This window comes from Abramis brama (assembly GCF_963993115.1).
Source record: "Abramis brama genome assembly, chromosome: 21".
Lineage (NCBI taxonomy): Eukaryota > Metazoa > Chordata > Actinopteri > Cypriniformes > Leuciscidae > Abramis > Abramis brama.
This window is the reverse complement of record NC_139983.1, coordinates 14,669,805-14,686,986: the sequence shown is the minus strand read 5'-3', so window position 1 is coordinate 14,686,986 and position 17,182 is coordinate 14,669,805. Positions and strand designations below refer to the sequence as shown.

Genomic DNA, 17,182 nt, shown 5'->3' with positions numbered 1-17,182 from the left:
GGGTCCATCAACTGTCTGGTTACCGACATTCTTCAAAATATATTATTTTGTGTTCAGAAGAAGAAAGAAATTCATACAGGTTTAAAACAACTTGAGGGAGAGTAAATGATTACAGAATTTTCATTTTTGGGTGAACTGTCCCTTTAATGACAGATGCAGCTCAGCTTCAGGGGATGTCCCCGTCCTCACCAATTTCAAAATCAAACCTACGCCCTTGCTTTTATCATATCCCTAACAAAACAAAAAAAGAAAGAAAGAGAGTGAGATAAAGAGAAAAGGGGTGAGTAGGCTTAACAAGTGTCAGTAGTATTGTGAACGCCTTGTAGCACTGAAGCCTTAAGTGGCCTCTTTTCTGTGCGATGAGCCTGCCAAAGCATTTCACTGCTGAGTCTAGTCAAGCCTCCCACATCACCACCAGCAACCCTCTCCTCCCGACCATCACTAATTTAGTAATCACATGAAATTCAAAAGAGGGGCAATTTAATTCACCATTTGCTCTGAGCAAGATTTAATGGTGGAATATTTCATCACACAAAAGCATGCCACTTTAACTAGATTATCTTATGCTTTCCCACAGGGCAGTATACAAAAGCAATTTGCTTGTGGGATAAAACAAGAAACAAATTACTTACTAATCTAGGTCTTCAACCATTTAATGTCTCCTTCAAAATGCTGTCCTGCCAAACCCCCATTTTCCTCAGTGTTTCTGTCTGTCAAAAGGGCCAGTAGAAATCCTGTATGCATTTCACGGCAACATTATTTACCGCTGTTTGTCAGGATTTCATTACTGGCAATGTGTAAAAAGATTACACAGTATCTACGTCATGCTCCTTTTCCTTTCACTTTGCCTGAGTGGTATAAAATTTAGTTTTCCACATAGAAAAATAAATCAGGAGAGAAATTGTACATTTAATTTTGGAGTACACATCAGTGTGGGTTGAGTGTCTGCTGAAGGTTAATTGCAAAACGTCTCCGGTTACTATCGTAACCTCGGTTCCCTGAGAGGCGGGAACGAGACATTACGTCAAAGACGTATATGGGAACTCCCTTCCTCCTCATTTTCACTGAAATCTTATAGGCTAACGCCAGCTGGAGACAGCTGGCCAATTGACGCGAAACATGCAAATGCTGACCGGTCCGCGGGCAGTATAAATAGCATGGGCGCGACAATTACGTCAGAATCAAGACTGAACGCTAGCACAGCTGATCAAACGGCGAGCACGGCGGCTGACGTAATGTCTCGTTCCCGCCTCTCAGGGAACCGAGGTTACGATAGTAACCGGAGACGTTCCCTTTCAAGGCGGTCACTTCAACATTACGTCAAAGACGTATATGGGAACTGTATAGAATCCCGCCGTGAGAGCAGTGAAGATAAGCCCTGAACGGGGTCAAGCTACACTCCCACGAGAGACAACAGTTCTAAGCCAGCAGCGCCGCTAGGAGCACTCGAACTGATGGCGAAACTAGACCAAGAAACGTCTGTTCCGACCTACCAAGTTGCATATCCAATGCAATGAAGCGAAGGCACTTCGCTTCATTGCATATCCAATGCAATGAAGCGAAGGCACAACACCATAAGCACTCAAGCACAAGAGTTAACACAGTGTCGACGGCAATAGCGGTGACAGCTGCATAACCTTATAGCCATACACAGAGTTAACAGAAATTGAAAACTACTGTGTAATGCGGAAACAGCTATGTAACATTATAGTCATAACACAGAGTTAGCAGCAATGGTAACTCTGCATAATGCAGACTACTGCACAGCTGGTGGTGGTAACAGTTCATGAGTACATTAATAAAACTCACCGAACCCACGACGCTATAGGCAGTGCATAAAACTTGAACCCCTGGCGAACGTGTTCTGAGAAGACAGCCAGCATACCTATATCCCGTAGGCATTAAATCACATGGAAAGCATCGAATTCAGTGAGAAAGTCTCAGTCCCTAGTACCATCCACCAAGCACACAAACAGCTAGTCAGACTGCTGCCTGGTGGTCCACGTACATCCGCAAAGCCCTTACAAGGCCAACAGCACTCTGAGCATCAGCATCATGTGAGGCTGACAGCTTCAGCAGAAGGCGGGCAGGGATAAATCTGTGCTCTGAACGGTGTAAGCGTCTTCGGAACGCAGTTTGGTATCGGACGGAGAGTGACGCTGCAGTCACTAGGTCCGAGACAATGTAACATCATTCACATAGAATGAGCGTAGGTCTCCAAGTGCTTCGCTGGGGCGAGAACAGGTGGAAAGGTCCTTCTCAAGGAGATCTCTCAGCACTTATTAGTGTGAAGTGTCTTGCTCAAACGAAGGACCCAACAGCGGACACACAAGAAGGTTCCACAGCTTGGGGCTGGGGTGCCAATCGTGCCGATCGCCTGTAGAAGCAGGACCTTACTGAGGGGGTAGGTCCGTGGGTCCTCAGGTCCGTGAACCGGGGATGATAGGCCAGCAAGGGGGTCACGAGGAAACTGACACTCCCTTGTAGAACATAGTCCGATGTTCCATAGCCGATGTACAGAAGTGCAATTTAACACATAACTGAATGTACATAAACACAGTGCCAGTGGCCGTAGCGACAACAACTGTGAATATACGCAGTTAGATAATAGCCCCAAAATAGCATAGCACCTCAGAAGTACACAAACACAGTCGTAGCCGTAGCTAGAACTGTGAGTATACGAGTTAGTACAGAATAGCCAGTTGCAGTGAAGGAAACGGGGCAACATAACAGCGTAGCACATGTACGTAACAGCATCGGTCGCTGTAGCGCCAACTATACGCAGTAGCTCAATATAGGCACTGAAGGATACGGGGCAACACAGCAGCATGAACACATCCATGTGCAATAATGCAGCGCAGGTCGCCGTATCGACAGAGACTGTGAATATGCACAGTTCGACTGGGATAGCTAGTTGCACTAGATACAGGGCAACATGACAGCATAACACAAGTGCGTAAGAATAGTGCATCCATGTACATAACGCAGCGTAAGTCACCATAGCTGAGATGCACAGTTAGATCAGGATGGCTAGCTGCACTGAAGGAAACAGGGCAGCATTACAGCCTAACACATCCGTGCACGTACATATATCCAGAAACTGTGAATATGCACGGTTAGATTAAGATCACTACGCCTTGAAAGGGAACACTAAAATACACAGCAATGGCATGTCTACAACTGTGCAAAAAACTGTGATGCATTAATTCAATATGACAGGTACTATATTTTGCCTTTACCTGGACAGTCCTTATTAGTGCCCTTCTCCATCAAGATATTTGTCTCTGACTGCAAGAGAACATACAAAATGACTGTTAAAATATGATTAGAAATATACAAAAAACTAACAAAACGTTAAGCAAAAAATCTCCAAGCCCTGTCAGATTAAAATTTGTATTCCATTAATGTCATAAAATGACAATATGATGAACATAGTCAAATAAATCTACATACTTGACACCAATTTGCCGCTATTTAAGTATTTTAATCATGTTTCTACTCAGTTAAATTGTTTTGCAACGGTTATCTAACCATGACGTTGTCAAGTAAAATGAGATTGACAGGTTTAAGTAGTATATTTTCCTGTTCTTTGCATTAAACAACACAAAGAAAAAAAGATACAGTTGTCATGAGTTGTTGACTCTTGATTCCGATTCGTACATTGTTCAGGCCATTTGTCTGAATCGGTTTAAGCAATTAATTGAAAATATCTAACTCAAAAGAATTGAATATTGCTAGTCAATATCCTAAAATAGAATTTCAGAATATCCCAGTGGGTCTGTGTTACCCTTCCACTCACAACGTCATAAGTATTCAATAGCATACGTTATATAAAAGGTAGTCATAGCTAGGCCTATATGTTGGTCTTTTTTAAACAAATGTTTCAGGTCATATAATTAATGTAAGCATGAATATGTGAAGCAGTGCATACTTACTGTATATGCTGTGTGCATATTATAAAGATAGAAGTACACCATATAAGCATATTATTTTAGTTAAAGGGGTAGTTCACCCAAAAATTTAAATTCTGTCATCATTTACTCACCCTCAAGTTGTTCCAAACCTGTATGAATTTCTTGAAGATACTTTGAAGAACATGGGTAGCCAAACAGTTGATGGGCCCAATTGACTTCCATAGTATTTTTTTCCATACTATGGAAGTCAATGGGGTCCATCAACTGTTTGGTTACCGACATCCTTCAAAATATCTTCTTTTGTGTCTGGCAGAAGAAAGAAATTCATACCGGTTTACAACAACTTTAGGGTGTATAAATGATGACAGAAATTTCATTTTTGGGTGAACTATCCCTTTAATATGACAGTAAATGTATAATTTAGAGAATTTCAAGTGATTCTGATTTTCTGTAGGCCTACCTTTGATGGCTTGTATCCACAAAGCATGACAACTGCTATCTTAAGATCTTCTCTGGACAAATAACCTTTCTTACCCACATCACACTGATGGAAAACCTAAAGAATACATAAACATAGACATTACAATCAGAGTTGATCTACTCTGGAGTACGTATAACCCCAATAGTGGCATTATTAAGCATATGGACTGTAGAGAGCGACCAAATTGAATATCCACAGAATGTTTAACACTGAACACAGAAGAAAGAAATCTGACTAGAGGTTGCTGTTCAGTAAAAGTTTGTGTGAGAAATGAGCACAGCTCTTCAGATCCTGGAACCTGGGGGGATGCACATAACGGCACTCATTTTTTTCACTGTTTTTTATTTACATTTATATGGTGCATTTGCATATTCATCCTAAGAATTTGTAACCAATACAATCTGCTTTTATTCCCGTCTGGAGGCTTCATTCGCTGACTTTGAGTCTTTGAGTAAGAGCAGAGGTGTGTTGATTTAGGTTATATTCAACTATCTTTGCATCACACGAAAAAAAAAGAATATGGCAAGTACACTGCAAAATAATACAAAATATACTTAATATAATGCAACCCTGCATTATATTGCATTTTACAGAACAAATAAACTAATGTAAGTCAATATACTGTACACGTGTAGATCAATGTATAGCCAACTGGGCATTTAATAAATATGAAATTATTGTCATTCCCAGCACAAACGTAATGAAACTATCTGCTGCATTTCTCACTTTAAATCTGTATTATAAAAGACAAATACCAGTGATGTTATACTCTGAGCGGTTCGTGACTCGAATTTATGCATTTCAATGGCAACACTATCAATGCCGAAATTAATCAGCAGCAGTCAAAGTCCAGTCATTTTAAGCCAAAATGGGGGTCAACCTTGAACAAATTGCAACAGAAGCAAACTCAACTGATTTTGTATCCTCAATATGTCCTGAGTAAGGAAAAAAAAGTCCCGAAGAATCCCATTAGGGGAAAGTTTCGAAAAAGACCAAAATATAGCCTAGTCATACGCCTATTCATTCTTTTTCTTACGTGAATAGGGTAAAAATTTTAACCTTTAGATATAATGAAAATTACTGAGTTGATTACTTGCATCAAGACAAAAAATGTATTACAAGTTTTTTTTTCATTGTTTGTTAACATGGACAAACGGTGCATAATCTAATTACGTATATGTGCTAATTTGCATAAATACCACAACAGGTCTAAACATTGGGTATAGCCAGGTGAAAATGTCTTGTTGAATCTTGTTGACACATAACAGTAAAAAACTTGATGTTAAGGTCTGAATGGAACCCATTTAGGCTACCCATGAACATTAATACATAGAGGCAGGAAGAAGTACTTTAGAAACCAGCCTTTATTCATTTTTAAGATATTGGGTTTGGGGCTGGGTCTGTGGGACTGTTTCTGGGGGACGAGTCTGAGGGAAGAACAGGAGACAATGGTAAGGAGAATGCAGAAGACAAAAGGTAAGTAAAATAAAAAGTGAATCCCCAGAAACAGTCCCATGGACCCAGCCCTAAACCCCATCTCTGCAATAATAATTAATAAAGGCTGGTTTAAAGTACTTCTTCCTTAGCCTGACTACGTCAGACTTCGTACTTCCGCTCAATTTCATTTCACTTCTGTACTCAGTCTGAAGCCGTTTCTCAATATGCGTTCTTGTCTGTACTTGTGTTCTTGTGAACTTGTGAAACGTCATCAGTCGCTGCCCAAGTACTGTTCCAATTCAAAGTTCACATCTAGCCAAGTCCAGTTCAAATCCCCGGATGTGTTCTTGATCCGCCCCTTTTACCAAGGATGCATCAAGAGGTGACTTGTGCGGACTTGAGACAGCAAGGTATCCCAGAATGCATCTCACACCAACCAGCAAGCGTCAATAGCGGAGGAGAAACCCCGCGTAATTTAAAAATACTGCTGTAATTGTGTCACGAAATGTAGTTTTAAGAGTATTTCAGGCGAGAATGTAGTTGTTTAAAGCTCAAATCTTTGGTTTATTTATAAAGATAGCGCCTATTTGAAAATTTGATCTGACGTTTTCGGAGTTGTGAGAACCAGGCAATCGGACGCTCGGTGCTCATGTACCCCGCCGAGAACAGCCTTTCCTCGGCTAGTGCTGCTGACTTGCCGCTGGCTCGGATGTCTCCAGTCTAGTGGTTTAACATGAGATATAAATCGTCTTGTGTATATCTAACGGACGATTTATTTATTTATTTTATTTGTCTCATTAATCTATAATTTGTTCCCTGGCAAAACGTTAAGCTGAGGGCAAAGTGAAGTTTTATAGCTTTATTTAGTCTATTTAACTTTAACGTTGTAGCCTAGAGAGCTGACTTATGTTTGACTGAATCGTTTGCTTTATTATTGTATAGCTTCTTATACCTTTTAGGCTACTTATACTTTTATAATGGCTATTATTGATCATTAAAACTGACATTTAACAAAAAAGGTTATGTCATTTTATTTTATATATTTAAAACATACAAAATATTTTATTATACATGTTGCTTACATTCTCTTCACTGTATGTACATATATAATAAAATAAAATGACACAACCCTGTCTCTTTTTGCTAAATGTTAGTTTTAATGATCAATATTATGTTTTTTATTTATCATATTTTTTTAAATGAAAACAAAAAGAGTCAGGGTTGTGCTTTATATTTCGTGTTATAAATATGCAGTGAAGATAATCAATTGCGTTGCCTGAACCACATTTGTGTGGCCATTATGTTTAAGATTTTTTTAAATGAAAATGAAAAGAGGCAGAGTGGTGGTTTATAACATATTTTGTTTTACTTGTAGCCTAGATATACATAAAGAGATAACCGGAGTAGCCAGAGCGAGCTGAGTGACGCTATCAAGTACGCTGCTGTTCCATTTCAGAATTATCGGACTTGTGTCCTCCCGTCCTCGGGAGTTCGTTCTCCTGAGTCGAACTTGTCAAGTCCGACCTACCAAGGACTCAAGTCCGAACTTTGCGTACTTCAGGGCTGCCAACTTTTGAGTTTTGCTTGGAGTGAGATTGTTACAATGTTTACATTGTACAATGACTGGTAGGATACAGTTTTTATTATTGCTTGACAAAAATTTCAAGATTTCAATTCCATTCTTGTGATTTGATTCCGATTTTGATTCAATATTGACTAATTTGGATACATGTTTATTTTAAATTTTACTTAAAAAAATAATATCACCTAATGCTGTAAACATAGAGGGCCCAATCTGCTGGTATTATTAAAGGTTAAAAATAAATTAAATTAAATATAATGCAGTTTTTGTTATAATAACAATTATTTAATGACATAAGTAAAAAATATAATAAATATGTAATATAGTGCTCAGCAAAATCTCCTCTAGCTATTTTTTCTATTCAGTTAACATGATATGGTCATTAAATGGCTTTCCTGAGGTAAATGTAACGTTATGTGACATAATTGTTCTCCTGCTGTTATATTGACCTCTTTCCGTGGTTGAAAAACACTAATTGGTCGATATTATGTATACTTTCGGTAAGTTGTACTGCATCTTTAACCCTTAATCGCTGTTAAAAAAGGACAACATTTAGGCTGTTTGGGGTCATTTTGACCCCAAACTTTTAAAGAGCAATTGCATAAGGAAATATACATTTTTTATATGGAAAACTATATATAATTTTTTTTATTTACTTCTCAACTATACATTTATGCTGTGTTTTTGTGGAAATTTTGAAGTTTTTTACCCATTTACTGCACAATTACATAACTAGGCCATAAATTGGCTCATGAAAAATGATTTTTTAAAGAAAAAATTACTTAAATGATGATCTTAATTAAATCTAAATAGTTTTTGGTCATTGCTCTATGTGTTAGAGATAGAATACTGACATCTGCTGGTTTGTGGAAAAACTTTAGAAATTATAATTAAAGAAAGAAAGTGCAATGACCACATATATCCAATAGAGGGCCATAGAGACTCATTCATTTTCACTTTATTGTTTGTGATGCTTCAACTTCTCCTCACAACTTTGATATATATATTTTGTGAATATTTCTTTAAACATTTTGAAATACATAAAAAATCTGTATTTTTGTCAGAGTTAGAATTTGTTGTTGTTTTCTGATATATTTTGAATTATCTGCTTTTGCAAATTATTATACATACATTTGCAGAACCATTACAAGTCACCACTATGACATGACTGTGGTGTGTGTGTGTGTGTGTGTGTGTGTGTGTGTGTGTGTGTGTGTGTGTGTGTGTGTGAACAAGCTTGTTCCATGTTGCATATGTGACATTTTTCAGATTTATGCCAGTTTAGTTGATTTTATTTGCCAATTTCTATAAAAATGCTCTCTGTTGCAGTGACATAGATGTGTGTGTTTGTGTGTGTGTGTGTGTATGAGATAGAAAGTTCGTTCCACTTTGGGTTTATGCTCTAGGACCAGACCTTGATTTAAATGTAATTTTTTTTTAGATTTATGCCAGTTTTGTTTATTTTATTTGCCAATTTCTATAAAAATGCTCTCTGTTGCAGTGACATACACGTGTGTGTTTGTGTGTGTTTGTGTGTGTTTGTGTGTGTGTGTGTATGAGATAGAAAGTTTGTTCCACTTTGGGTTTATGCTCTAGAACCAGACCTTGATTTAAATGTAATTTTTTTTTAGATTTATGCCAGTTTTATTTATTTTATTTGCCAATTTCTATAAAAATGCTCTCTGTTGCAGTGACATACATGTGTGTGTTTGTGTGTGTTTGTGTGTGTTTGTGTGTGTGTGTATGAGATAGAAAGTTTGTTCCACTTTGGGTTTATGCTCTAGGACCAGACCTTGATTTAAATGTACATTTTTTTAGATTTATGCCAGTTTTGTTTATTTTATTTACCAATTTCTGTAAAAATGCTCTCTGTTGCAAACACATACATTTGTGTGTTTGTTTATGTGTTTGTGTGTGTCTGTGTGTGTGTGTGTATGAGATAGAAAGTTCGTTCTACTTTTTATTTATGCTCTAGGACCAGACCTTGGTTTATATGTATAAATTTTCAGATTTATAATGGATTTAATTTTATTTTTTTGACAAACAAAATAAAAAAAAGTCATTTTTTTCATTTTCCCATTCATTTTCAATGTGGGGTCATTTTGACCCCAAACAGCTTAAACGGTAAATTTTTTTTTACACACCTTTAGAACAACCAAATCAAGCCCAGTTTTTTTGTGCATGTTTAGATAGGTTATTTAGGAAAAGTCCCAGAGTTTCATGCCTCTGATATGAAGGTAACATTTTTAAAAAATGAAAGAAAAGTCCAGTGGGGTCATAATGACCCCAAACAGCGATTAAGGGTTAAATAAAAAAGTAACAGATGATCGGTTCACGTGCACTTGAACTGAGGCGCTCAGCGATCTGTCACGTCACATTTACCAGCGCCAAACGTATTTTTGTCTGAATTTCGTAATAAAATTGACGAAAACTAAGAGCTGAGAATTAGTTCAATATTAAAAGTAGGTAGCCTACCTCTTTGCTCCGCAATTTTTCTGTGCGTGAGAAAATGGATGTGTGGCGTGAGAGCGTGTGAAAAGTGTCAATTGCGTGAGTCTCACGCTCAATGCGTGAGAGTTGGCAGCCCTGGTACTTGGTATTGAGAAACGGCTTGAGACGTCAGAGCTTTCCGCTTTCCTCCGGCCTGAAAACAGCCGGCCAATCAACGAACAGAGGGCGGGCTGAGAGCCGTGACGTAGACGCTGATTGTACCGTGGATGCGTAGATTTACTAAACATAATCTGCAAAAGTCGTTCACAGCCATGTTCACTCCGGTATTTTTTTCCTTACACAGGACATATTGAGGATACAAAATCAGTTGAGTTTGCTTCTGTTGCAATTTGTTCAACCTTTTTTCATAAAATTACTGGACTACAGTGGCGGAGCCAGAGGGGGGTCCGGGGTGGCACTGGACACCCCTGACATGTGATTGGCCACCCCGGGTGCCACCCCAAAATTTTATTTGCTACTGGCAGTTGCTGATGCTGATTAAAAAAAATAATAAAAAATTACGTTCGCCGGCAGCGCGGCGCGCGCACAGTTTTCAAACGGACGAGCAGAGGACGAGAGATGGTTGCAAGATAGGCTACCGAACTTCACCGAATAAGAAAACATCATATTTGAAGTAAGTTTTTAAGGTTTAGCATCAGGGTGGTTTGCTCCGAATAGCCTACATTAGGCCTAATACACGCATATACAGTACTTGCCGTGTGTGTACGTTACAGTATACAAATGTTCTAGCTAATGTGAGGATAGGAGATCAAAACGCAGGCAAAGAAGAGCAGAAACAAGTGATATCATAATGCGATCACTATAGGACTATGAAGCGTTATGGGTGTAGGGTGTTGATGGACTCGATCTACTGTGTTTTGATCATCATTATGAATCTGATCTAGATGTAGTCTTTGATAAAAATGCGATTTTCTCAGCTTTTTGTTCATGTTGCTTTTTATGAAACTTGCCAACATTCAAGTGTTGATAAAAAAAGACGCACGAAGCTAGAATAAAACATTATTGAAATTGTTGAACACCATGAAATTGTGAAAATGACCAAAAACACCTTCTTTTTTTTTTTTTTTACACTGGCGAGAATAGTTAAGATAAAAATGTTGGTAATTGGATGATGATTAGAATATGAATATGATTGGAATCTTTAAATTTGTCATATTTTTGAACAGGGTCAATTAAACATGAAAAGAAAGGGAGAGATATCAGAGTTCTTTTTAAATAAGCACAAACATAGTCCAGTCATTTTATGAAAAAAGGTTGAACAAATTGCAACAGAAGCCAACTCAAATAATTTTGTATCCTCATTATGTCCTGAGTAAGGGAAAAAAAAGTCCAGAAGAATCCCATTAGGGGAAAGTTTCGAAAACTGTTTCTGGGGATTCACTTTTTATTTTACCTGCCTTTTGTCTTCTGCATTCTCCTTACCCTTGTCTCCTGTTCTTCCCTCAGACTCGTCCCCCAGAAACAGGCACAGACCCAGCCCCAAACCCCATCTCTTAAGTACTTCTTCCTGCCTCTATGTATTAATGCTCATGGGTAGCCTAAATGGGTTCCATTCAGACCTTAACATTAAGTATTTTACTGTTATGTGTCAACAAGATTCAACAAGACATTTTCACCTGGCTATACCCAATGTTTAGATCTGTTGTGGTATTTATGCAAATTAGCACATACGTAATTAGATTATGCACCGTTTGTCCATCTTAACAAACAATTTAAAAAAACTTGGAATACATTTTTTGTTTGTCTTGATGTAAGTAATCAACTCAGTAATTTTCATGGTGATATCTAAAGGTTAAAATTTTTACCCCATTCACATGAGAGAAAGAATGAATAGGCGTATGAATAGGCTATATTTGGGTCTTTTTCGAAATGTTCCCCTAATGGGATTCTTCTGGGCTTTGTTTTCCTTACTCAGGACATATTGAGGATACAAAATCAGTTGAGTTTGCTTCTGTTGCAATTTGTTCAAGGTTGACCCCCATTTTGTCTTAAAATGACTGGACTAACAGGCAGATCAGACCCCAGCCCTTGCATCACCACTGGCTAGTCAGAGTCAGTGTGGTCAGACTTCAGAACCAGCAACAGGTCAGAGCATCTACCAGACACAGGCAGTCAATCACATACCCAATTCAGGAATTTAAGTTGAGATGATTTTGCCAGATTAAAAGGATAGTTCACCCAAAAATGAACACAAAAAAATAATTATAAATTAAATAATTATAATTAGAAAGAATTATTATAAATTATTATAAAGAAAGAATTATGTTGTATTAAATCTTCCTAGGATAAGATTTTATATTGATGGGCAATAAAATTGTTTACATTTTTCAAGGACATGTCTGCTTGATGCCTGCTCTATCTAATTAAAAAATAAATAATTGTAAATAAACGCAGCAGTTCATAACATACACATGCGGTATCTTATCTCCTTGGTGCTTCAGCTTTGTTTTCTGCAAATATTTTGGATGTTCAACACTTATAGACACAAACAGAGTGACCCAATTCCTTCCACATGCTTTTCCACTGTGTGTGTGTGCACTGTGTACCCCCGAAAGTAGCAGTGGCCACCCCCTGTATAAAACTCTAGTTCCGCCACTGCTGGACTATCAGGTGATACAGGTCAGTGATCTTTAGGTTGTTTTTTGTTCATTATTAGTGTAATGTTATGTGCTTTGAGTCATGAGGTAGTTTGACGCCCAACTCTCAGTGGAAACGAGCCATAAAAGATAAATGATCAAAATGTTGTTGTTTTTTATTTAGTACACAATACTGAAATTAAACGAGTTTCCAAAAGATTGCTGTTTTGCAGTTAAATGAAATGTAAATGAAGACGGGCAGATGTTAGAAATTAAGGGGAATTTGGTGAACATTACACACAGTGCAAAAAGCATCATACCAAAGCAGCTTTGCAGAAAACAAACAAGCAAACAAACACAAATAATCATGTAAATTAACAATTTACAGCATTTCTTTAAATAAATTTCTTGAAATAAATGATCATGTTTTTACTTCGACGCGACTGTTTCTCTGAAGAACTCAACAGCGCAGCGCGCACGCTCACGATAATGTGCACGAGCGCCGGACATGTTCTCGTATATTATAATGAACAGCGACCTCTAGTCACGGATTTCCATAGTAAGTCACCTATCTCGGCACAACTACTGTTATGCCCACACATGTTATGTAGGCTACTTCTTTGTAATGATTGTAATGATTTACGAGGTTACCGTTCAGTAATAATGTAACGACGTAAGTTACAACATACAGTTGGCGATTTAGACACCCCTCCCGACACTACTTTCCAGAGCCCGGATAGCTCAGTCGGTAGAGCATCAGACTTTTAATCTGAGGGTCCAGGGTTCAAGTCCCTGTTCGGGCGGAACATTTTTATCCCTACTGTGGGTAGAAACATGTCTTATCCATTTGCATCTGTATTGTCAAGAAACCTCAAATTTACTTTCTATGCTAACGTTATCTAACGTTTTATCTAAATGTCACAAGACCAAGCTTTTTAAATAATAAAGCCCATAAGTTACACATTCCATGCCCGTTCACTTACACAAAAGTGTGACATGTTCAGTCGTATAACTTGAAAACTGTCTACCTTATCCATATATTAGCATATTATTGTAAATATACGTCATCTCAGCATTCGCACCAGCACCTGTTTCAAGCAAATCTGTTTCACAAGCGACAACATGACAATCAAAATCAACAAAACTCAGATCTTACCAACTCAATTTTTTTTCTTTCGGCATCGTTTAATTGTCTCTCATTCCTAAAGCTTCTTCCAGCGGTGAATATTTGCATTGGGACAACCTAGATATAAATATCTGAAGACTTCTGGAAAGTTGTAGATGTTTCCATAGAAACCGTATGGATGTGAGGGATTGGTTTGCTGTGCTGATTTGTTGAGTTTAAGCACGCACTACCAGAGACGCTGATTGGCGAATGGTCTATGATGAAGTCCGTTATTTTCAAACTAAAAGTCAACCCACAAAAAAATAAAAAATAAATCTTTAAGAAATTGAATTCTGCTTAAAGATAAAGCCTATTTTTGGGTCATAATATGAAATATTAATATTAGGGCTTTTTTGCAATATAGTGGCAGTGGCATTCACAACAAAATGTACGATATACAGTAAATGGAAGCCCACTTCCGCCACATAAGAAAATAAATCATGCTTTGGTAAATCAAAATTATGACAGACAGTACAAGTCGAAATTGTTCCCTGTCTTGTTAATTATGGCATACAAGTCATAATTATGAGATTACATTCGAAATTATGAGCTACTAAGTCATGGTTATGGTTATGATATGACATACGTAAAAAGTCGAAAAAAGTCAAAATTATGAGATAAAACGTCAGTTATGACATACGTCGAAATTATGACATACAAAGTGATAATTATGACATACAATGTCGGCCTTTATGTCATATTATTTTAATGTATTTATTACTTTGTATTGTATGTCATAATTATGTTTTGTTTTTATTTCTAATGCGGCGGAAATGGGCTTCCATGTTCAAATTGTTCAATGTCGAGTATCACAGAGACTTTTATTTTGAAGAACATTGTGGCTTTTCCCTTCTGTTACTAGCCTACATGTGGAATGTACAGAGCGTGTATGCCGAATCAAAACACAACAAACTGCTGTGTCGATATGATATGAGTTTCAAATGGACAACGGTCTAGTAGTTTCGTAGCTGTATATATGCAGCACATATTTAGCTTTCTTTAAAACCGTAGCATTTGAATTATTTACCTGTAAGTTAGCCTGTACATTTCATCTTCCCGCCTCTTTGTAAGTTTACGCTCATTTACATTGAACTTGGTCTGCTTATGTATACAATGTGGTTAAGCTCTTCAATCTATCACTTGTTCATGTGATGCAATGCGAGCATTTATCTTTTGTTTTAGGCTCCATCTAGTTGTTTTTCAATGCATTTTGTCAAATGACAATAATAAGGAACTGTTGTTTACAGAATATAGTATGCTCGTTTTACAGTTTACAGCAAGCATTAAAAAAAAGATAATCTAAAGCTGTTTGTGATCCACAGCTGAACAAAAATGTCCCAGGACAGTCAACATGGCAAGTGGACCATATCAGATAGTGAAGATGAGGACAACATTATCCCTCCAACACCTCAAAAGGGTTTAAACAAACCAAGCATTAAACCTGATTTAGAAATAAAACCAGATAAGGTCATAACCTTCTTCAAGCAAGAGCCCAAACTGAGTCCAAAACGCAATGAGAAAGCTGAAAACTCCCATCCTTTGAAAGAACCGTCTGCTCCTTCCATGGGATCCGAAGCCAGAAAAGCTGCACATGTGAATCAAACCGTCCCTGTAAAGTATGAAAGCAACTCTTCACCTGCTGTAAAGAGAAAGAGAGAAACAGAGGAGGGGGGCTGGAACCTCTCCAGCAGTGATGATGAAGCTCCTCCACCTGTCATGAAAAATGAACCCAAAAAGCCAAATCTAAGTCCTAAGAGGAAGAAGACCGAAGTCAAACGTCCTCCGAGCCCTCACGGCACTAGTTATTATAAAGAAGAGCCAACTGATTTCTTTGAGACCAACTTATTATCTATGAATGACATGTATCGATTTTATTTAAACAAAGTCACTGGGATACCGAAAAAGTTAAACACTGGAGCGCTGCATATCAAAGGTATTTAAAGAGTTAGAACTTTTAAAAAAAATTTTTTATATATAATAAAGTTATGATATGATGTTGTATATTTCTAATAATCTTCCTGTTTTCTTTTCCTCTCCCTCTCCAATAATCAGATATACTTTCTCCAATGTTTGGAATGCTAAAAGAGTCTGTACAGGTATTGTGTTAATGGATGAAGTTGCAGCTAAGGTGTTTACTACAAACCACACACAAAAGTTTGTAATGTTTTTGTCCTGATTCACATTTTTCTTCTTTTGTAGTTTAATTACTGTTTTGACATTCCATGGATGGTGGAGCAGTATCCGCCAGAATTTAGGTAAGATTTGATGTTGTATTGCAGCTGCATAAATTGAAAACATCATTTCACTACATCGAATGAAATGGCACTACATGCCAATAAGTACTTATGCTGTTTGTTTTTTAGGGACAAACCGGTCATACTCGTTCACGGAGAAAAGAGAGAGTCCAAGGCTCGGTTAATTGAGCAAGCCAAACCATATCCAAATATTCGTTTCTGCCAGGTTTGTGATTTTTATGGTTCTCTTGATTTGCATTAAGCTACTTATTCCACTAGAGGGAAGCATTAAACTTTATGGTAGTCTGAGGTCCTCTAAACCAGTCTCTGTCAACTGGTGGGTCGCAAGACCGTTTTGAGTGTGCAGTCAAAGAAACAACATCAACAACAAAAAACGTAATGCTAAATATTTTTCTGATGCGATCATTTTATTTTTGAAAGAGATGTGTGAAAGCTGTTGACTCTTCTGTCTGATAAAGTTAAAGTAAAGCGTGCCTGAGAATAAAAATGTGTTGTTACCTGGGGCCAGTTGCATAAACATAGCCATTATGTTAAGACTGTGTCTTAAGAACTAGTATGATCAACTAGAAGTTAGTTAGGGGTAATCAGTCTTACTGTTCGGTGTCAAATTAGACCAATCTACGTTTTTATGTTACTGACATTAAAAAGTTATTAACAGTTTTAAAGAATAAAATTGGATGACTAACTTGTAAGACTAGTCTTAACAGTTTATGCAACTGGCCACAGATAAGATGTTGTCAGGCTATATATCATTGTCATTATTCTAACATTAACAAATCCAACTTTTCTGTATTTGGACTTGGTTTTTGCTGTGGTTTAGGCCCGCAGGCCCTAGTTTGGGCTTCTCTGCGTTAGAAGAAGTGCCTGTCCTGAATTTTATATAAATAAATCACAACAATCCCGTACTATGGGCACAGCCATTGAAACAGGCTGCAGCTGAAGTTTTTTACACCCCTATTTAGGGATGGGAATTGATAAGAATTTAACGATTCCGATTCCATTATCGATATTGCTTATCGATCCGATTCTCTTATCAATTCTTATTGGGTGAGGGAATAAGTACAAATTTGTTTGTATTAACTCGCTTTAATATCTGATCAGAAGACACAGCACAGAGTATACACAAATTATGTGTAGCAACCTCAGAACAAACCTAAAAGTAGGTGAGCTACTTCTCAAAGTAAAGTCCAGGGACCTATAGCCTAGGGCAGTGTTTCTCAACCTGTGTGCCTTGAAAGTTTATCAAGAAGAGTGCCTTAGG

The 17,182-nt window shown here is 37.6% G+C and overlaps 2 protein-coding genes across 3 annotated transcripts in view; one reads left to right on the top strand and one right to left on the bottom strand.

Moving 5' to 3' along the window:
* The window catches only part of efcab11 (EF-hand calcium binding domain 11), an 88,247-nt gene extending 74,438 nt beyond the window's left edge, over window positions 1–13,809 (bottom strand). The window contains exons 1-3 of one of the 2 annotated variants that reach the window (XM_084096373.1): window positions 13,658–13,809; window positions 4,375–4,470; window positions 3,240–3,288 (exon numbers count right to left, since the gene is read on the bottom strand). In XM_084096373.1, the coding sequence (XP_083952499.1) occupies window positions 3,240–3,288; window positions 4,375–4,470; window positions 13,658–13,735 (223 nt within the window). In that variant the 5' untranslated portion in view covers window positions 13,736–13,809. The remainder of the gene's footprint in view (window positions 1–3,239; window positions 3,289–4,374; window positions 4,471–13,657) is intronic. The other variant, XM_084096374.1, reaches the window with a different exon arrangement.
* A 685-nt stretch (window positions 13,810–14,494) lies between these two features.
* Window positions 14,495–17,182, top strand: part of tdp1 (tyrosyl-DNA phosphodiesterase 1) — a 31,766-nt gene continuing 29,078 nt past the window's right edge. The window contains exons 1-5 of the mRNA XM_084097009.1: window positions 14,495–14,732; window positions 14,989–15,599; window positions 15,719–15,762; window positions 15,866–15,921; window positions 16,030–16,126. Coding sequence (XP_083953135.1) covers window positions 14,999–15,599; window positions 15,719–15,762; window positions 15,866–15,921; window positions 16,030–16,126 — 798 coding nt within the window. The 5' untranslated portion in view covers window positions 14,495–14,732; window positions 14,989–14,998. The remainder of the gene's footprint in view (window positions 14,733–14,988; window positions 15,600–15,718; window positions 15,763–15,865; window positions 15,922–16,029; window positions 16,127–17,182) is intronic.